This window comes from Narcine bancroftii, chromosome 2 (genome assembly GCF_036971445.1).
Source record: "Narcine bancroftii isolate sNarBan1 chromosome 2, sNarBan1.hap1, whole genome shotgun sequence".
NCBI classification, from domain to species: domain Eukaryota; kingdom Metazoa; phylum Chordata; class Chondrichthyes; order Torpediniformes; family Narcinidae; genus Narcine; species Narcine bancroftii.
The window spans coordinates 359,695,635-359,717,686 of NC_091470.1; the positions used below are offsets into that span (position 1 = coordinate 359,695,635).

At 45.4% G+C, this 22,052-nt stretch overlaps 1 protein-coding gene and 1 long non-coding RNA gene across 3 annotated transcripts in view; one reads left to right on the forward strand and one right to left on the reverse strand.

Moving 5' to 3' along the window:
- The window catches only part of afg3l2 (AFG3-like AAA ATPase 2), a 62,606-nt gene extending 51,218 nt beyond the window's left edge, over positions 1-11,388 (reverse strand). For both annotated transcript variants that reach the window (XM_069922437.1, XM_069922436.1), the window contains exon 1: positions 11,137-11,388. In XM_069922437.1, the coding sequence (XP_069778538.1) occupies positions 11,137-11,226 (90 nt within the window). In that variant the 5' untranslated portion in view covers positions 11,227-11,388. The remainder of the gene's footprint in view (positions 1-11,136) is intronic.
- An 88-nt stretch (positions 11,389-11,476) lies between these two features.
- LOC138755805 (uncharacterized) lies at positions 11,477-14,417 on the forward strand. The gene is made up of 2 exons (XR_011352571.1): positions 11,477-11,735; positions 14,302-14,417. It is a non-coding gene; the product is annotated as an uncharacterized lncRNA (long non-coding RNA).
- Positions 14,418-22,052: the final 7,635 nt, after the last annotated feature.

Genomic DNA, 22,052 nt, shown 5'->3' on the forward strand with positions numbered 1-22,052 from the left:
GTTGTGTATTGGCCTATGTGTTGTGTGGTTTTATGTTAAAAAGTGACAATTTGCCTGAGAGAGCCAAGGTGAAGGTGGACTGCTGAGAGAGTGGGGGACAGACTGAGCATATGCAGAAAATGATCTAAAAATTTCTGGACTTGGACGATAAACCACCACTGGGGGTGCTGTGGAGTGGAAGAAGGCCCAGAGCACGAGTCATGGCCTGGAGGACAGTTTAGAATGTTGGGATTTCAAAAAGGATGAACATTCCGAAGGCAGCCAGAAGAATCTGTGCCAAGCCAGTGGTTCCTCTCTCTGCAAGCAACACAAGACAACTTCGAATTTTGTGCTCTCTCTCTCTCTCTCTCTCAAAGATCTTTTGACTTCAGTTTGCCAAACAAACTGAACTTAGTTTATGATCTTTGCTTCAGTTGAGATTGAAGTTTTGTGAGTCTTGTGTGTTTTGTGTCTAAGTTTTTTCTAAGGGCTGGTTGGAAATGTAACTTAAACTTTAATTACATATGTTATATTTAGGCTGGGGAATTTATTAGTTTTACACTGTATTAAAAATTTGCATAGTAACCAGTGGGCATTGTTATAAAAGGGGGATTTTGAATTAAAGTTTGAAGGTGAAATTTTTTTGTTCATCTTTACCCCTGTGTGATCTGCCTTCTTTGTGGTTGCTGGTTTGATCTTGTAACATGGACCAATAATGTTCTTTCAGGATTTAAATAAGTGTAAGAAGATTTATTTGGAGGGATAAAACACTGTATGGGACTGGAAAAATTTACACGGAAATTTGATCAAGAGGCACTTCGATTGTCTAATTTTAAAAATTATAAAGCAGCTCAACTTAGATTTTTGTCGTCTTGTTATCAGACTGATGAAAAGATTGCATCGGTGCAAATTAAAATGAGTAAAAGAGGAGAAAGTAATTCTGAACACATTTTATATAAATGACATGAGGGATTATTAAAAGAAAAATTGGATCCATCAAATTTGAAGCATATACTCAAAGTATGGAATGGAGAACATGTAGAAAAAGGAAAGAAGAATTATCAGTTGGCTAAAATGATATAAAATCAAAATCCTTTAATTTCTTTGATGGTTATTTTGATTTTTGGTACAATGGTGGAATTTAATAAAAAAGGATTGATTTTGGAATTTTTTTAAACTTTTGATCAATTAAAGATAAGTATAATATTACCACATAATACTATTTTTATTATCAACTTAAATCATAATTAAAAAGAAAATTAGGGAGGAATTTTAAATTGCCAGAACAAAGCCTATTTGAATATCTAATAATGAATGTTTATTGAAAGATTTATTACTAATATGTATATCAAATTACAAAAGACTATTCAGAAAAAGGATTTATTCAAATCCAAATCTAGATGGGAAAAAGATTTAAATATACAGATTCAAGACGAAGCATGGTCAAAATTATGTTATGAAAGTTTAATTAATGTAATTAATGTTAGATATCAAATGGTACAATTTAATTTTTTACATTAATTATATTGTACTCCATACAAATTGCATGCACTTCATTTGAAATGTTCTGATCAATGTTTTAGATATAATAAAGAAGTAGGATCTTTCCTGCATGAAGTCTGGCCATGTGAAAAAGTAGATATGTTTTGCAAGAATATAAGTATTTTATTGGAATGAGTTTTGAAGATGCAAATTTTGAAGGATCCCAGAGTATTTTTATTGGGAGATATTTCCCAATTAAAGTTAGATATTTATCAGTTTTTAAGTGTAGCAATAACAAATAAATCTATAGCTATAACATGGAAATCTGTTGATATTATGGGGTTAAATAGATGGCAAATGGAACTATTAAATTGTATACCATTAGAGAGAATAACGTATAATTTACAAAATCAACCAGAAAAATTTGGAAACCCTACATGGATTTTATGGCTACGTCTTTACCTGCTGCGTCCACCACGCCCCCATCCAACTCACCCTAATTAGTTATGGTTTATGATTGTTATGTAAACTGCAATTAATTAATTAAAAGATCTAGGTTTATTAAACAGTCTTTTTTCCTACTTTTTTTGGGGGGGAGAAAACACAAAAATTGTATTATTTTTGTCATAATTTTTATCATGTTATGGATAAATACTGTATGTTTTGATGCAAATGAAAATAATAATTTTTTTTTAAGTTCCAAAAATGCCCTCAATGATAGGCTGGTAAGCCTGTTGTCATTAATAGGTAAACTATTAGAAGGTATTGTCAGAGATCAGATATACAAATTTGGATACAGGGAGTGATTAGGGACAGTCAACATGTTTAACCAATCTTCTAGTTTTTTTTTGAGAAAGTTACCAGGAAAGTTGAAGGAGAGCCTCTGGATGTGGTCTACAAGGACTTTAGTAAGGCCTTTGACAAGGTTCCACCTGAGTGGTTTGTCATAGAAAGCAGAACATTACAGTACAGGGCCTTCAACCCATGATGTTGTACTGACCTATGTAAAATTAACAATCCAAACCTTCCCCATCTCACACCATAACCCTCTATTTTTCTTTCATCCATGTTTTAAATGTCTCTATTGTACACATCTCCACCTTGACCCCAGATGGTGGCAGTAAAGGATTAAAAAAAAGGAGGAAAACACTTGTCCTTGATGACTCCTCTAAACTTTCTCCCCTCACCTTGCACAGATGTCCTCTGGTGTTTGCTGCTGTTGCCCTGGGGGAGAAGGTTTACCCTGTCTAAGCTGCTGAAGATCTTGTGGACCTCTAAGTTGCCTCTCATCTTCCTTTGTCTCAGTGGAAAGCCTTAGTTCTGTAGGCTTCCCTCACAAGACGCGTTCTCTAAACCGGGCAACATCCTGATAAATCTCCTCTGCACGCTCTCCAAAGCTTCCACATCCTTCCTATAATGAGGCAACCAGAACTAAACACAATATTCCAAGTGCAGTTTAACCAGAATTTTATAGAACATTATCTCACTACTCTTGAACACACGAAGGGCATATGCCATTGATAGGGTAACTACCCTATCAACCTGCACAGAAGCCTTGTGAAATTTCTCTGTTCTTCTGCACTGTTAAGAATCCTGCCATGTACTGTGCCTTCAATCTTGACCTTCCAAAATGCAACACTTCGCACTTGTCTCAATTAAACCCCCATCTGCTAGTTTTTCTGCCTAACTCTGCTTCCTGTTTATATTCCTGATTTAACCTACAACAACCTTCTATACCTTCAGATTTTGTCATCTGCATACTTACTGACCTATTCCTCCATTTCTTTGTCCAGATCAGAAAGGTTCAGTCACTTGGTATTCATGAAGAGGTTGTTGACATTGGCTTTAAGGGAGAAGCCAGAGAATGGTGGTGGATGATTGCTTCTCAGACTGGATGACCAGTGGCATGCATTGTTGTTTGTCATCTCTATCAGTGATCTGGATGGTAATGTGGTAAATTGGATCAGCAAGTTTGCAGATGACACAAAGCTTACACAGGGATCTGACTAGATGGAAAAATAGGATGTAAAATGGCAGGGGTTTTGGAAGGGCAAACCAAGGTAGGACATGTGCAGGAAATGGCAAGTTACTGAGCAACAGGACTATGGGCAGATGTCATCTCACTGGCTCTACACAAAATTCTGGAACACCTGGACAGCAAAGATGCACACACCAGGGTGTTCTTTATTAACTACAGTTTGACATTCAACACCATCATCCCCTCAAAACTGAAAAGCAAACTCCAAGCTCTGGGCCTTAAAGTTCTAACCTGTTTAACCTTTACTTGTAACTCAGTTCCTGAAGTCTTGGCAACATCCTGGTAAATCTTTTCTGCACTCTTTCTATCTTATGGATATCTTCCCCGTAGTTGGGTGACCAAAACTGCACACAATACTCCAAATTTGGCCTCACCAATGTCTATTCCAACTTTACCATAACATGCCAACTCCTATGATCAATACTTTATGAAGGCCAAAATGCCACAAGCTCGCTTTACAATCCTATCTAATCGGAACACACTTTCAGGGAATTGGATATCTGTATTCCCAGATCCCTCTGTTCTACTACATTCCTCTGTGCTCCCATTATGTTTTTTCTTGGTTTCTCCTTCCAAAATACAACACCTCACACTTGTCTGCATCAAATTCCATCTGCCATTTTTCAGCTGGCCCAGATAGCCTCTGCAAGCTTTAAAAGCTGCTTCACTGTCTCCAATCTTAGTGTAACCTGCAAACTTGCTGATCCAATTTACCACTATCCTCCAGATCAATGGGTTGGCACAGTTGGTGCAACTGCCTTTACAGCATTAGCATTTGGAACAGGGTTTGAATCCCACGCTGTCTAAGGAGTTGGTACGTTCTCTCTGTGGGTTTTCTGGAGGTTCCAGTTTTCTCCCACAATTTGAAATGTACTGTGTGTGTAGGTTAATTGACAAAAGGCAAAGGAGGAAAAACCCAACACCCAACCCCAACCCACCAATTTTCCCCTGTAGCCGCTGCAACCGTGTCTGCCTGTCCCGCATCGGACTTGTCAGCCACAAACGAGCCTGCAGCTGACGTGGACCTTTACCCCCTCCATAAATCTTCGTCCGTGAAGCCAAGCCAAAGGACACCACAGACTCGTGGGCTGTTGCCGTGCTGCATGTTATTTATTTTTTTTGAAAAATCATTGATGTAGATGACATCACTAAAGTCCATGCAAACAAAATCCACAGCCTTTCCTTCAATAACTTTCCTGGTAACCTCCTTGAAAAACTATGGTTAAACATGACCTATCATACACAAAGCCATGTTAACTAATCCCTAATCAGCCCTGAGGTATCCAAATGCAGAACAACTCTGATTCTCCAAAATCCTGTTATCTGAAAATTTTTGGAGCTGAATTGACTGGGGACGTTGTGCTCCTGGCAGCGGCGGACCTCTGGCTCCTGGCACAAGTGGGGCCTTGGAGGGGAATTGGTGGTGATTGACAGTGGCCAGCATATTTTTGTTCTCAATTAAACATTATTTTAATTCTTAAAAAGCCTTGCTTTGTTATACAAATTATTTGTTGTTACTACTGCTTTTTAAAAAATGACTGGTTCCCCTAAAAGAAACACATTTTCTGAAATGGGACCAGTTCTGACCATTTCAGATAATCGGAGTTGTACTGTTCTTGTATATCTCTTGCCTTCCAATAATTTACCTATTGACATCAGGCTCGCCAGTCTATAATTTCTTAGGTGACTGTTGGAGTTTTTTAAAATCATAGAACAACATGAGCTAATCTCACCAAAGGACATCTGAAATATTTCTGCCAGACCCCCTGGAATTTTTACACTCACCTCCCTCAGAGTCTGAGGGAATATATTCTCAGGCCCTGGGGGGGGGGGGGGGGTGTCCTTGTTTGCTTTAAGACCACAAGCACCCCCACATCCTTGATTTGTGCAAGTTCCATGACTTGTTTTCCTTACCTCCTTAGATTTTGTGCCAGATCCAAGGTTCATCAATCTTTCAGCCTGCAGGAAGAAGCCATTTCCCAGCTGAACCATCCTGATTTTGGTGCTATTGCACCTCCTTCCTGATGGTACTGGGGTAAAGGTACTGCCTGATGGATGGCAAAGGATGCTTTATAACACTTTGATCTCTATTTAAGCAACACTCCTGGTATATGTCATCACTGGAGGAAAGGAAGACCCTAATGATCTTCATTGTTTTAATGGTCTTCTGTATTGACTCCAGGTCAGTTTGCTACCTAACTGCAGCCTGCAACACAGTGCACACTAACTCCAAAATCTTGCCCATTGTTCAGCAGATTGGAACTGCCCTCTCCAATGTCAGCATCCTCTCCGAGGCCTACATTAATTTGGCTCCACTGGATAAGCTCAACACTCCACTCCTGAGACAGAGATCATGCTGAACTTTCAGGGGAAAAGATCGAGCAGGTAGACAAAAGGTTTCAAGGGTACTCTCAAAAGCACATGGAAAAAGTGCAATATCCTCACTGGCCCTTGAATTTCTGGACCATGGCCTCTCAAAGTAAAGGAGAACTTTCCAGATGACAGAACTTTTAAGTCTGTTTATCAGGTGCACACAATAAACTACAGTAAGATTGCCTCCTAAATTGCCCAACTGTCAGCCCTCCTTTTCAAGCATCTCCTGCCCAGGTTTAGCAGCTCCCACATTGACCTCATCAATCACCTCAGAACCAGAGGGGATATGGTGACAGTATATAGATTGGGGAAGGTTTGTTAATGTAGGTCACGTACAAACACTTTAAAACAGATCATTTAAAATACTGGAGCTCTGCTCATACTAGACATGTTGAGGCCAACAGTCTTTGCAAAAGCTTTGGAGAGTGCTCAAGAGACTTCACTAATGGATTGGATTTTTTTAACAAAAAGATAACAGATGAAAGAGCTTGTTGGAGCTGCATTCTGTCTGGAGTGGAACTTGCTGTTCTTGGAGGGACATGTGGTTTTGCAAGCAGAGAGAGTCAAACAGGCTTTCTGTGTGTGAGAGAGACACACAGAAATCAGTTCTACAGTTTTACAAGTGGAACTGGAACTGGGCACACTTGTGGAAAACCCCATTTGGAAGGTGGGTTGCAAGTGCTTAGTTCAGCCTGGTCAAAGCACTTGTGGTTCATGCAAGGAGAGGACTGGCTGTCTAACTGAAATAAGAGAAACAAAAAGGCACTCTGTGGTGACCTGAAAGAAAGAGAGCACGTTTCATCAAGACACTGAAGTGGCTGATTTTAAAAAAAGGAATCAGTTGTGGGTGTCAGCGTACAATGAATCTCTCTCTGAAAACTGACAAGAACCTTCCTGAGCGGTAATCATTTACCTTTCAAGCAACAAAGCCTGCTGAACTTCATAAATGTTAAATTCTGTGCACAGTCTAAGAATTGCCTGGAACCAGTGAACTTGGAGAAATGAGAAGTGAGATTGGACTGTGAATCAAATAACTTTTCTAAAGTTACACATTAATTACTTATACATACGCATAGAATTAGAAAGGGGGTTAAGTTAGATTAAGTCAATAGAGACAAGTTAAAGTGTTATTCTCTTTTCATGTTTAAAGATAATTAAAAGCAATTTTTGTTTAAGTAACCATTTGTCATGGTGAATATCTATTGCTGCTGGGTTTTGGGCTCCTCTGGGCTCGCAACAGTATCATCCTTGATCACCAGAGCCCACCCAAGCCAAGATGTGCACAGCTTCATGGTGTGCACAGTGTCCAAACAGGCTCTTTGGCCCAACTTGTCCAGCCGGATCAAGAGGTCTTCTAGAACTAGTTCCACTTGATTGCACGTGGGCCATAACCCTTAACCTTTCCTGTCCAAGTACCTGCCTAAATGACTCTTAAAGGCTGTATTTCTAACTTCCTCTAGCAGCTCATTCCATATAACCACAACATGTGGGCGAAACTTGGCTCTGTTCCTTTTCAAATCTGTTCGCTCTCCCTTCAAACCTACCTCCTCTAACTTTTTAACCCCTCTATACTGGGGGGAGGGGGGGGGGGGAAAGACGTGACAATCGATGCCCACCAGGTCATCCTTCAGCCCTACTTCGCTCCAGAGAAAAGAGAAAGGCCCATTTTACTCTGCGATCCGATGGATTATGATAATTTATTTATAGTTTTAGAGGGGCCCCAGTTACATAAGTGGTGCGAGGCCGGGATCCAGTGGAGTTGTTACACAACACGCCAGCATCACTTACGAGTGCAGGTCTGGACTCCACCAGGGCCCGGCCCTGGATCGGAACGGGGGGGGAGTGGGAGGTGAGGGGGGTTGGAGGGGGTGGGGTGGGAGGGGGGGAGGTGGGTATGATAGGGGGGGAGGTGGGTATGATAGGGGGGGAGGTGGGTATGATAGGGGGGGAGGTGGGTATGATAGGGGGGGAGGTGGGTATGATAGGGGGGGAGGTGGGTATGATAGGGGGGGAGGTGGGTATGATAGGGGGGGAGGTGGGTATGATAGGGGGGGAGGTGGGTATGATAGGGGGGGAGGTGGGTATGATAGGGGGGGAGGTGGGTATGATAGGGGGGGAGGTGGGTATGATAGGGGGGGAGGTGGGTATGATAGGGGGGGAGGTGGGTATGATAGGGGGGGAGGTGGGTATGATAGGGGGGGAGGTGGGTATGATAGGGGGGGAGGTGGGTATGATAGGGGGGGGAGGTGGGTATGATAGGGGGGGGAGGTGGGTATGATAGGGGGGAGGTGGGTATGATAGGGGGGAGGTGGGTATGATAGGGGGGGAGGTGGGTATGATAGGGGGGGAGGTGGGTATGATAGGGGGGGAGGTGGGTATGATAGGGGGGGAGGTGGGTATGATAGGGGGGGAGGTGGGTATGATAGGGGGGGAGGTGGGTATGATAGGGGGGGAGGTGGGTATGATAGGGGGGGAGGTGGGTATGATAGGGGGGGAGGTGGGTATGATAGGGGGGGAGGTGGGTATGATAGGGGGGGAGGTGGGTATGATAGGGGGGGAGGTGGGTATGATAGGGGGGGAGGTGGGTATGATAGGGGGGGAGGTGGGTATGATAGGGGGGGAGGTGGGTATGATAGGGGGGGAGGTGGGTATGATAGGGGGGGAGGTGGGTATGATAGGGGGGGAGGTGGGTATGATAGGGGGGGAGGTGGGTATGATAGGGGGGGAGGTGGGTATGATAGGGGGGGAGGTGGGTATGATAGGGGGGGAGGTGGGTATGATAGGGGGGGAGGTGGGTATGATAGGGGGGGAGGTGGGTATGATAGGGGGGGAGGTGGGTATGATAGGGGGGGAGGTGGGTATGATAGGGGGGGAGGTGGGTATGATAGGGGGGGAGGTGGGTATGATAGGGGGGGAGGTGGGTATGATAGGGGGGGAGGTGGGTATGATAGGGGGGGAGGTGGGTATGATAGGGGGGGAGGTGGGTATGATAGGGGGGGAGGTGGGTATGATAGGGGGGGAGGTGGGTATGATAGGGGGGGAGGTGGGTATGATAGGGGGGGAGGTGGGTATGATAGGGGGGGAGGTGGGTATGATAGGGGGGGAGGTGGGTATGATAGGGGGGGAGGTGGGTATGATAGGGGGGGAGGTGGGTATGATAGGGGGGGAGGTGGGTATGATAGGGGGGGAGGTGGGTATGATAGGGGGGGAGGTGGGTATGATAGGGGGGGAGGTGGGTATGATAGGGGGGGAGGTGGGTATGATAGGGGGGGAGGTGGGTATGATAGGGGGGGAGGTGGGTATGATAGGGGGGGAGGTGGGTATGATAGGGGGGGAGGTGGGTATGATAGGGGGGGAGGTGGGTATGATAGGGGGGGAGGTGGGTATGATAGGGGGGGAGGTGGGTATGATAGGGGGGGAGGTGGGTATGATAGGGGGGGAGGTGGGTATGATAGGGGGGGAGGTGGGTATGATAGGGGGGGAGGTGGGTATGATAGGGGGGGAGGTGGGTATGATAGGGGGGGAGGTGGGTATGATAGGGGGGGAGGTGGGTATGATAGGGGGGGAGGTGGGTATGATAGGGGGGGAGGTGGGTATGATAGGGGGGGAGGTGGGTATGATAGGGGGGGAGGTGGGTATGATAGGGGGGGAGGTGGGTATGATAGGGGGGGAGGTGGGTATGATAGGGGGGGAGGTGGGTATGATAGGGGGGGAGGTGGGTATGATAGGGGGGGAGGTGGGTATGATAGGGGGGGAGGTGGGTATGATAGGGGGGGAGGTGGGTATGATAGGGGGGGAGGTGGGTATGATAGGGGGGGAGGTGGGTATGATAGGGGGGGAGGTGGGTATGATAGGGGGGGAGGTGGGTATGATAGGGGGGGAGGTGGGTATGATAGGGGGGGAGGTGGGTATGATAGGGGGGGAGGTGGGTATGATAGGGGGGGAGGTGGGTATGATAGGGGGGGAGGTGGGTATGATAGGGGGGGAGGTGGGTATGATAGGGGGGGAGGTGGGTATGATAGGGGGGGAGGTGGGTATGATAGGGGGGGAGGTGGGTATGATAGGGGGGGAGGTGGGTATGATAGGGGGGGAGGTGGGTATGATAGGGGGGGAGGTGGGTATGATAGGGGGGGAGGTGGGTATGATAGGGGGGGAGGTGGGTATGATAGGGGGGGAGGTGGGTATGATAGGGGGGGAGGTGGGTATGATAGGGGGGGAGGTGGGTATGATAGGGGGGGAGGTGGGTATGATAGGGGGGGAGGTGGGTATGATAGGGGGGGAGGTGGGTATGATAGGGGGGGAGGTGGGTATGATAGGGGGGGAGGTGGGTATGATAGGGGGGGAGGTGGGTATGATAGGGGGGGAGGTGGGTATGATAGGGGGGGAGGTGGGTATGATAGGGGGGGAGGTGGGTATGATAGGGGGGGAGGTGGGTATGATAGGGGGGGAGGTGGGTATGATAGGGGGGGAGGTGGATATGATAGGGGGGAGGTGGGTATGATAGGGGGGGAGGTGGGTATGATAGGGGGGGAGGTGGGTATGATAGGGGGGGAGGTGGGTATGATAGGGGGGGAGGTGGGTATGATAGGGGGGGAGGTGGGTATGATAGGGGGGGAGGTGGGTATGATAGGGGGGGAGGTGGGTATGATAGGGGGGGAGGTGGGTATGATAGGGGGGGAGGTGGGTATGATAGGGGGGGAGGTGGGTATGATAGGGGGGGAGGTGGGTATGATAGGGGGGGAGGTGGGTATGATAGGGGGGGAGGTGGGTATGATAGGGGGGGAGGTGGGTATGATAGGGGGGGAGGTGGGTATGATAGGGGGGGAGGTGGGTATGATAGGGGGGGAGGTGGGTATGATAGGGGGGGAGGTGGGTATGATAGGGGGGGAGGTGGGTATGATAGGGGGGGAGGTGGGTATGATAGGGGGGGAGGTGGGTATGATAGGGGGGGAGGTGGGTAAGATAGGGGGGGAGGTGGGTAAGATAGGGGGGGAGGTGGGTATGATAGGGGGGGAGGTGGGTATGATAGGGGGGGAGGTGGGTATGATAGGGGGGGAGGTGGGTATGATAGGGGGGGAGGTGGGTATGATAGGGGGGGAGGTGGGTATGATAGGGGGGGAGGTGGGTATGATAGGGGGGGAGGTGGGTATGATAGGGGGGGAGGTGGGTATGATAGGGGGGGAGGTGGGTATGATAGGGGGGGAGTGGTGGCTATAGGGGGTGGGCAGCCGGGCCGCGCAAGGTGCCTGAAGGCCATGACCTACCTGCCTCCAGGCCGGCCTGCTGTCCCGAGGGCCCAGGCTCTTGCAGAAACCCCGGCAGCAGCGGCCAAGCAGGAGATACCGATGCGCCATCACTTCCCCCGCTTCCGACCGCCTCGCTCAGTTAGATCCCCGCGGCCGGCATGGGCGCTTCAGCCGAAGACATGGCCCCGATTCCCTCGAGCGCAGCTGTCGTCATGGGGAGTGGAGCTGGCGCTCCGCCCACGCATGCGTCAACTGACCGCTCCTCCCCCCCCGCGGGACGTCACGGGTCGGTCCGTGACGTCACAGGCCCCAGTGACGCCACGGGCCTGTGATGTCACGGGCCGCTCAGTGACGTCACGGACCGATCCGTGACGTCACGGACCGGACCCGCCTCTTTTCACGATGTCCTTTCTTTTATTTTGCCTGTGTCGCTGCTGCCTCCTGTGCCCCTCGTTTTGCCTCTTTGGCTTCTTCTCGCTTCTCTTCATCGTCATCTACCTGCTCGACTCCTACGAGTTCGCCCACTTGCTGCCTGATGACCCAGTGCCGTGACCGCTGCCGACACCTGAGGGGACAATGCTGGAGAAACTCAGCAGGTCTCCGACCATCCAGAGGAGGTGAAGATAGAGAGCACAGAGTTGTGCCCCCCCCCCCTCTAGTCACCTACCCTAACAACGGCCTACAATTTCCCCTCTGCGTAGCCCTGTCAGATCCATGTACCCATCTCTTCAACGATCCCCTCCACCACGGTTTGGCGGCCTGATCCCGACGTGCAAAAAGCAGGCAGGTCCCATCCTCCCTTCCCAACCACTGCCCCCTTGGCGCCAACCCCCTACCAATGGCCACAGAGACTTGGCTGTGGGAAATAGGCTTTAATGTACAGCAGAACCTTGCTGGCCCGGATCCAGGTCGAGGAATGGAGGGAAGGGATAGGTGGCTCGACCTTAATGGCCCAGGACCACAGGGGGAGGAATCATAGGGTATGACTCATCAGTGCATGGGCCAGCTCCATATATACAGTGGTCAATCATAACTATATACAACGGAGGAAACATATCACCACACCCTGCGAGTACAGGAGAGGCTCCACTTGTGCCCTCGCCGCCTCCCTTTCCACCATTCGGGGGGGGCTCCAAACAGTCCTTCCCAAGTGAAACAAAGCTTGTGAATCTGCATGAGTCATCTTCTGTATTCGGTCCTCTAGGTCAGAGAGATTGGGGTATCATTGAGCCCCTCAGCTCTCCGCCGTAATGATGTGGACCTCCCAGTGGTCATCCATTTCAGTTCTCCGTCCCATTCCCTTGTTTACATGTCTGTCCATGGTCTTGTACAGCCAGATTCAGACCACCTGCAAAATGGAGGAACAACACCTCGTATTCGAATTGACTTTTGTATTTTTTTAGCCACACCCCCCCCAACCATGTCTCCTTTCTTGTAGCTCTGTCCCTCTCTTCCCTTTTTCCCTGTCTCCTTTACCCTAGCTCTCCATTCACAGAGCCAACCCCACTCCCCCATCAATTCTCAACTTTCCACTCTCCTGGCCTGGCCTCTTCTCCATATCCATTATCACCTTTTGTCTGCTGATCTATGCCCCTCCACTCCCTTCTCTTATTCCAACGCTGCCAACTTTTTCCATACATTGAAGAAGAGCTCAGGCCTGAATTGACAGTAATATATCTTTACCTCCTACAGCATTTGTGTTTTTACTGAAAGACTTCTCCAGTTTTTGTTGGGTCCCCCCATGTATTTTCACTCGCTTGTTCTACAGAGCCAAATGCCATTCTGAGTGTTAATCATTGCACATCTGAAAAAAGTCTTCTTGATATCCTGTACTTGTGTTACCTTGTGTCATTACTTGTGGTAAATGGTGCTTGTAATTCCATTTTATTTGAACCAATAAGTAACATGTTGGATTTTATAGAAGGTTAAGCTAACAGAGTGGGGAATCAGTAGAAAACAAAAACAAAAACAAGCAAGAAGTAGTAGAATCAGTATCTGAGATAGTTTGAAATGTTAAATGTGCCTCATCACTTGAATTATACAATGTCATGGAGTCAGATTGCAAATGGGATGAAGATATAAAGGGGTAAAAGTCTCAATAATAAATGGGATTGTTACGAGCCCAAAGGACCCCAAAACACAGCAGCAATAGATATTCACCACGACAAATGGTTACTTAAACAAAAGTTGCTTTTAATTATCTTTAAACATGAAAACAGAATCACATTTAACATCAGTATTAATTTAACTACCCAACTTAACCCCCTTCTAATTCTAAGCGCACGTGTATGCAATGTGTATATAAATTTAAGAAAAGTTATTTGGTTCACAGTTCAATCTCACCTCATTCTTCCAAGTTCTCTGGTTACAGGCAATTCTTATACTGTGCACAGAATTTAACATGTATAAAGTTCACCAGGCTTTGGTGTTCAAAGGGTAAATGGTTACCACTCAGGAAGGTTCTTGTCGGTTTTCAGAGAGAGATGTGTTGTTCTAGGATTTCCACAACCGAGGTACCACCATTATTCACCTCAATGTCTTACTGATGAAACTTGCCCCATCAGGGTTCTCCTCTTTCTTTCAGGCTACCTCAGAGTTCCTTTATGTTCCACTTATTCCAAGAGAAACATCAGACAGGTAGCACTTCCAGCCATCCGCCACTCTGGAGCCTCTGTTTCAGTTCCAACAAGCTTCTCCTGCTTGTTTCAGCTGTGTGTGTCTCTCTCTCTCTCTCTCTCTCTCTCTCTCTCTCTCTCCATCTCAGATTCCAACTGCCAGCCACATGTCCTTCTCTCTCTCACTTGTAAAATCCCCTCCTTCTTCAGCAAACAATAGGAGTTAGACTTCTGTTGTTTTAGGTAAACAAACCTCTCAATGACCTTTGAGCACTTTGCAAAAGCCTTGCAAAAATGTCCAACACAGACAATCTGGATCAAGTCCATTCATTTCATGACATCATTTCAATTAGCACCTACTCGTGAAATGTGCATAGCATTCTCCATAGTTTCTGTAAAGTTCACTGAATATGAATTCTTCAGTATTTCAATTAAGATCTGTTTTAAAGTGTGTAAACTTCTCTAATTTTACCAATTTATCTCCCAAAAACATCTCCAAATATTCCATCACAGGATCATAATACTGGTGACAATATCCCACCTAATCTGTGATTCCTTCCACTTGCAGGATGAAATCCATCTCCTGTTCCAATATGAGGAGAATTCTTATCTGCTGCCAACATATTCCAATGGATCATGAATTTCAATGAAAAGTAATTCACAAAAATAACATGGTTGTTGTTATAGGAGACTAACTTTGATTATATTGACTGGCACCTCCTCAGAGCAAATGGTTCAGATGGGACACAATTTGTCAGGTGACTCCAACGATTCCTGACATAATATGTGGACATCCCAATTAGAGGAGAGGCCATACTGGATCTTGTACCGTGTAATGAACTTAATCAGGTAACAGACCTCTGAGTGAGGGAGCATTTTGGAGGCATTGACCATATCTCTTGACCTTTAGCATAGCTATGTACAACAATAAGAGTAGACAAAATAGAAATGTTTTTAATTATGGAATGGCTAATTATGATGGGATGAGGCAGGAACTAGGCAGAGTACATTGAGAATAGATGTTCTCCGAAATATATAGCAGAAATGTGGGGGATGTTTTGGAACCACTTGTAGGGTTTTGAATAGTTTTGTCCCACTGAGACAGAGAAAAGGCGATAGGGTAATTGAACCATGGCTGTCAAGAAAGATGGGACAGGTCATTAAGAGGAAGAAAAAGCATAGGAAAAAAAGGTCTAGGAAACAAAAGCCAGGAAGGACTCTCAAGAATTAAATGGTAGCCAGGAAGAATCTTAGGATTCTTATGGTTAGGATAGCTAGCAAGGGGCACCAGATGCCATTGGCAAGTATAATTAGGGGAATTTTACATGAAAATGAAGAACAGAAGGATAGGGCCAATTAGGGATAATGGGGTGGGGGGGGAGGAGGAGGAGTTGGGACACATGTGCCTGGAGACATAGGGAAGGTCCTGAATGCATATTTTGCTTCAGTGCTCACTAGAAAGAGGGACCTTGGTGAATATGAAGTCAGCATAGAACAGGCTAATGCCCTGGAACTCATTAAGAAAGAGAAAGTGCTGGATTTTCCTAAAAACATTCAGATAATTAAGTCCTCAGGACTAGACACAAAATACCTTTGGAATTAAGAGATACCACAGGTACTTTTGGAGATTAAGAGATTGCTGGGGCATTGTGTCCTCCCTGGCTAAAGGAGAGGTACCAAAGGTTTGGAGAATGGCAAACATAGACCCCTTGTTTAACCCCTTGGGAATTATAGACTAGTGAGTATGACACCAATGGGTCTTGCATCAGTGGTGGGCAAACTATTGGTTGATTTGCAGGGACAGGATTTCTAAGCATTTTCTAAGCATTCTTGGGTATATCATGCCTTTGTGAGGGCAGATCAGACCTCGTGAGCCAAATTGAGTTTTTCTGAGGTGACACAAGAAATTGATGAGGCAGTGGATGTGGTTTATATGGTGACGTGTTTGATGTTCTTTGGTTGACTTACTCAGAAGATCATGGGGCATGGGATCCCTGGGTTCAGAATTGGCTTGCCTGCAAAAGACAGGGTGGTGGTGGTAGATGGAATTTATTCTGCCTGGAGGTCAGTAACTAGTGACATTCTATAGGGATCTGTTCTTGGACCCCTGCTCTTTGTGATTTTTTTTTAAAGAAATGATTTGGATGAAGAAATGGAGGGGTAGGTTAGTAAATTTGCAGCTGTCACGAAGGTTGGAATTGTGGATAAAGTAGAAGGTTGTCATAGGTTGCAACATATGTAGAGTTAGGTGGAGAAATAGCAGATGGAATTTAATGCAGATAACTGAAGTGATGCATGTTAGAAAGTTGAACTTGAAGGTAGGATATATGGTTAATGGCAAATTCTTAACAGCGCAGAGGACAGAGGGATCTTGGTGTTCAAGTCCATCGATCCTTCAAGATTGCAGGGCAGGTTGATTGAGTAGTTAAGAAGGTGTATAGTGGCCTTCATTGGTCAGGGTATGGAGTTCAAGAGCTGTGAGATGATGTTGCAGCTCTATAAATTTCTATCTTACCACACCTGGAGTATTGTGTTCAGTTCTGGTCACCTTATTACAGGAAGGATGTAGGATTTCTAGAGATGGTGCAGAGGAGATTTACCAGGATGTTTCCTTGATCGGAGAACAAGTCTTATGGAGTAAGGTTGATTGAGCTAGGGCATTGCTCTTTGGAGTGACGATGGATAAGAGGTGACTTAATAGAGGTGGAAACAAAGGAGAGGCATGAAGCGTGCACCTTTTTACTTGGGTGACAATAGCAAATACCATGGGACATCTCTTTAAGGTGAGTTGAGAAAAGTTTGGGGGAGATGTCGGAGAAGTTGTTTTATACAGAGAATGGTGGATGCCTGCAATGGATTGCAAGGGTTAGTAATGGAGGCTAGTACAATAGGGACATTTAAAAGACTCTTAGACAGGCACACGGATGTCAGAAAAATAGAGGGTTATGTGTGTGAGACAGGGAAGGTTTAGATTGCTTCTCAGTTGGTTTATGCAGGTTGGCACCACATCATGGGCTGAAGGGCTTATACTGTAATGTTCTGTGTTGTAATATCTAATTTGATTGTCTGTTGATATAACATGGACTTAAAAAGATCTGGATATTTAAATTGGAGAAATAATTATTAGCAATAAATAACTAATTACAGAGTTAAATATAAGAGCAGTATTACAAAGTTGAGACCAAAATAAAATGATTTGGTTTAGATTGCCTTGTTGGAAATGATAAAAAAAAACATACAAATGAATCAGCAGTAGGAATATTTGAAATGCAAGATCACAAGATATAGGAGTAGAAGTACACCCATTGAGTCTGTTCCGCCATTCTAATCGTGAGCTAATCCATCCTCCTACTCAACCACACTCCCCAGTTTTCTCCCCGTAATCCTTGATGCTCTGACTAATCAAATACTTGTCAACCTATTAAATACACCCAAAGACCTCAATTCCACAGCCACCTGTGGCAACAAGTTTCTCAGACCCTTTGACTAAAGAAAAGTTTCCACATCTGTTTTTAAATTGACACTCTTTTATCCTGAAATTATGTCCTCTTGTCCTAGACTCCCCTACCATGGGAAACATCCTTGTCAAGTCTACTGGGTCAAGGTCTTTCAGCATTTGAAATGCCTCTATGCAGGTCCCCCCCCCCACTACCTTCCTACTCCGAGGACAGTCCAAGAGCTGGCGTTCTTCATATATGGGTACTAACCCTTTCATTCCTGGTATCATTCTAGTAAATCTTTTCTGAACCCTCTCCAATACGGAATGAAAATTAAATCCTTCATTAATAAAGAAGAAATATCCCTTGGAGGATGTAAATTTGTTTTAAAACAATTGCGCAAACAGTGCAAACATAACAGTGCTGGAGAAATTCCATTCATTTTGAGATTTAGCCAAAAAGTGCCAAATAATATTTACTCAAAATTGAATGCGTTTACAATCTGCCTCTCATCTCATTGCATAATATTTGGTGTGACGTTGACAGCTTTGTTGAATCTGATCACGCACAATGATTGACAGGTGACAACGAAGCATTGCTAGCGTCCACTAAAGCATCTGCAGACTTTCCTGTTAATTCCATTAAGAAATGAAGCTGCGGTAGGAACCCAGCCGGTCAGGCGGCATTCATGGGTGGAAATGACTCATCATTTCTACCAAATAAAGATGCCTGACTTGTAGGTTTCCTCCAGTAGCTCATTGTTGCCTAAGATTCCAGCATCTACCGTTTTGATCAAATTTATTTTTGGCTCATGTTATTAAAATGCTGAAGTCTCACAACATTTGCCCAACTGTTTTGCCCAAGTACAAATTGGGACTGGGGTAAAGGGAGATAAAAGTTGACACTTTCCTTCAACTTTTTAAAATAGTGGAGAGGGTGGATTAGGATTGTAAAATTTGATTGGGGTAGAGGTAGGACTGCATTCTTGTGTAAATTATTTAGATCAGCAAGAGAAGGTCAGCATACAGGAGGGAGATTGAAAACTTGGCTGAATGGTGCACCAACAATGACCTCGCACTCAATATCACTAAAAACTTTAGGAAGTGAAAACCAAAGGTGTACAATCCAGTGATCAGAGGTGGACAGGATGAGCAAATATAAGTTCTTGGAAATCATTATGTTGGAGGATCTTTCCTGGACCCAGCACACTAATGTCATAATGAAGAAAGCACGTCAGTACCTCTACTTCCTCAGGAGTTTATGGAGGTTTGGTATAACATCAGATAACCTGAAAAATATCTACAGGTGTGTGGTAGCTATTTGCATCATGGTCTGATATGGTCACACCAATACCCCTGAGCGTAAAGCTTTGCAAAAGGTAGTGAACAGCCCAGGACATCACAGCCAAAACCCTCCCCACCATCAAGAGCATTGATGGAGAACGCCGCCATTGGAGAGCAGCAGCAATCATCAAGGATCCACCACCACACACTGTTCTTGCTGCTACCATCAGGAACGAGGTATAGGTGCCACAAGACTCATGCCACAATGTTCAGGAAAAGCTGCTATCCCTCTATCATCAGATTCCTCAACAAGAAACTCAATCATGAACTCTTTGGGACTCTTGCTCTTCGTTTGTTTACGTTTATTTGCACCACCAGTAAGTGTTGATTCTGCCCCACTCACAGGAGAAAGAATCTCAGGGTTGTATGTGATGCCTTGTCTGTACTCTGATAATAAATCTGAATTGCAATGTAACATGAATTTTGTACTTGGAAAATGAGCAAACTCAATCAAACAGACAAAGAATTGAGAATATTGCATCTATATTCTGTTTGAATTGATTGGGTGAAGAGCATATGTTCTACCAAGTCAGAATAGTTCCCAATGAATTCTAGGAGTGTATATTATTCTGATTGGGTGAATAGCTCCTTTTCCATTGGCACCTTGTCCGAGGAATGGACAGGGACCAGTGGAAAAAGAAAGCTCAGGATGCCAGCGTCAAATGATGTAATTTCACGCCGGGATTAACCACCTCTACCCCTACTCACATCCACGGCATTTGCCGGCATGCTGATAAAACCAGTAGAAAAGGGACAGCAGAAAGTCACCTGTTTCTAGTTGAAGGTAGAACACTCCAATTTTTTTTCCCCCCCGGTATGAATTGTGTCCCAGTGGAAATGGCACAAAGGGCTTCCTATCCCAGGACACTGTACAGTGTCCTGTACTGTAAATGAGATGACAGTGGAAAAGGAGCTAATATTAGTGATGAGAAAATATGACTGCCTTGTTATTAAAAATGACTTGTATTAGCCAAGTCTCCTTGCTCTCCACATTGAGTCTGATTGAAACTGAATTACCCTTGCTAATCTTGGAGTATTGTGAATGCTTTTGGGCTCCTCATTTAAGAAAGGATGTGCTGACATTAGAGAGGGTTCAGTGGAGGTTCACTAGGATGATTCCAGGAATGAAAGGGTTATCATATGTGGAACGTTTGACAGCTCTTGGCCTAAACTCTTTGGAATTTGGGAGAATGAGGGGGGATCTCATTGAAACATTTTGAATGTTGAAAGACAGACAGAGTTTATGTAGACAGGTTGTTTCCCATGGTGGTAGCGTCAAGGATAAGAGGGCACCACTTCAGGACTGAAGCTTGCCCACAGAGAAGAGATGCATCTAGAGAGTGGCAAATCTGTGGAATTTGTTGCTACATGTAGTTGTGGAGGCCAAATACTTGAGATTAATAGGTTTTTGATTAGCCAGATCATCAAAGGTTATGGGGAGAAGTCCGGGCTGTCGGATTGCATGGGGGAAAATTAATCAGTTCATGATTAAATAGCAAGGCAGACTTGATGAGCTGAATAGCCTGTTTTAGCTGTGGGCTCTGCCCTTAGAACAAGCACAGACTAGGCATCTGCTTGCTGTACACCTGTGCTCAGTCCTTGAGGACCATGTGGAGTCCCAGTTGCAAGCCATTTTACATCCTCTCTCCATTTCCACACCAACTCATCTTTCATCAGTTTACTGCATTTCCAGGGTGAGGTCAAATGCAATCTCAAAGAAAACAACACCCCATATTAAAGCTGACTGAAATGCTTGAGCATGTTGTCATTAAGAACGAGTAGGGGTTGGAACTTTTGAAAAGCATGAAGTTAGGTAAGATACCAAGACCAGATGAAATTTACCCAAGGCTACTGTGGGAAGCGAGGGAGCAGATTGCTGAACCACTGGCATTGATGTTTGTATCATCACTCTGGCTGGGAGAAGATCTGGAGGATTGGACAGTTTCAAATGTTCTTCCCCTGCTCAAGATAAAGGCTAGAGATAACTTGGAATGATTGAGCAGTAACTCTTACTTCCGTGGTGGGAAAGTTGTTGGATTTACAAGCATTTAGAGAGCCAGAACCTGATTTGGGATTGTTTTGACAGGGAATGGTTGTGTCTCAGACTGATTGAATTCTTTGTGGATGTTGTGTATATGGATTCTGGTAAGGCATTTGATAAAGTTCCCCTTGCAGGTTTGGCACCGGGGGGGGGGGGTGGATCCGTGGGTATTGCCCCCAAGCGAGGTGCTTTGCACGTATACGGTCGCAGCTGTCACTTGCTGTTAGACCCACCCCCTCCAGTGACTTTAGCGTGCATTAAACATCACTAGTCTCTAGCTTGACGCATGCTAGCGACTCTCCACCCACCCCCAGCTGCATCACTAGCGTCAAGTGACGCTTGACGCAATAAAAGCAGTGCTCTCGTCATCCTCGTTAGAGGGGCGGGTGATATTAACGATTGTTGGCAGGTAGGTCCCAGCATCCAACAGCTCCCCCTTCAGCTGAGCCCCCCTCTAAAACGCATCTGCCCCCCCCCCAAACATTCATTCTGGTGTCAGGCTCATTCAGAAAATAAGGAGGCATGGAATGTCTGCTTTGTAGATATAGAATTGGCTTGCCAAAGAAGCCAAAGGATGGTTGTAGATAGTTCCACAGGGATCTATTTTGGGACTACATGTTTTTTTGATTTTTATAAATGACCTGAATGAAGAAGTGGCAAGATGGCTTGTTAGTATGGATGATTCAAAGGCCGGTAGTGTTGTGACTAATCTGGAGGGTTGCCAAAGGTTACAGAAGGTTATTGATAGAATTCAGAGCTGGGCTGATAAGTGGAAAAGTGTGAAGTGGTTCATTTCAGTAGGTCAAACTTGAAGACATTGTTAATGGGAGGACTCTGACAGTGTGAAAGAACTAAAAGATCTTGGGGTCCATGTCCACATGACACTCAAAGTTGCTTCACATTGCTAAAAATGCATATAGTGTGTTGGCCTTCATAAACGGTGGGATCGAGATTAAGAGCTGTGAGATAATGTTGCAGCTGTATAAGACCATAGTTGGACCCCATTTGGAATATTGCTCAGTTCTGGTCACCTCACTGAAGGAAAGATGTGGATGTTAGAGAAGGTGGAGAGGAGATTTACAAGGATGCTGTCAGGATTGGAGAGCATGCCTTATGAGGACAGGTTAAGTGAAGGAGGATAGAGGTACACAAGATGATGAGAGGCATTGATCATGGGGATGGCCAGAAGCTTTTTCCCCAGGGGTGAAATGGCTCACATGAAGGGGGCATAATTTTAGGGTGGTTTGGATGAAGTACGGGGGGGGGGGGTGGGGGGGATGCTGGAGGTAAGTTTTTCCACACAGCATGGTGGGTGCAAGTACTTTTAAGAGACAAAAAGAGGCATGGAACTTAGAAAAATGCAGGAGGGAAATTCTAGGCAGTTGTTGGAGTAGGTTATAGGATAAAGGGCCTGTACTGTGCTGTAAATTTCTATGTTCTCTCCCCTTTCCTTTCTCTCTAGATTTTTAAAAATCCATCAAGGTTCTCTTCTTCCCTC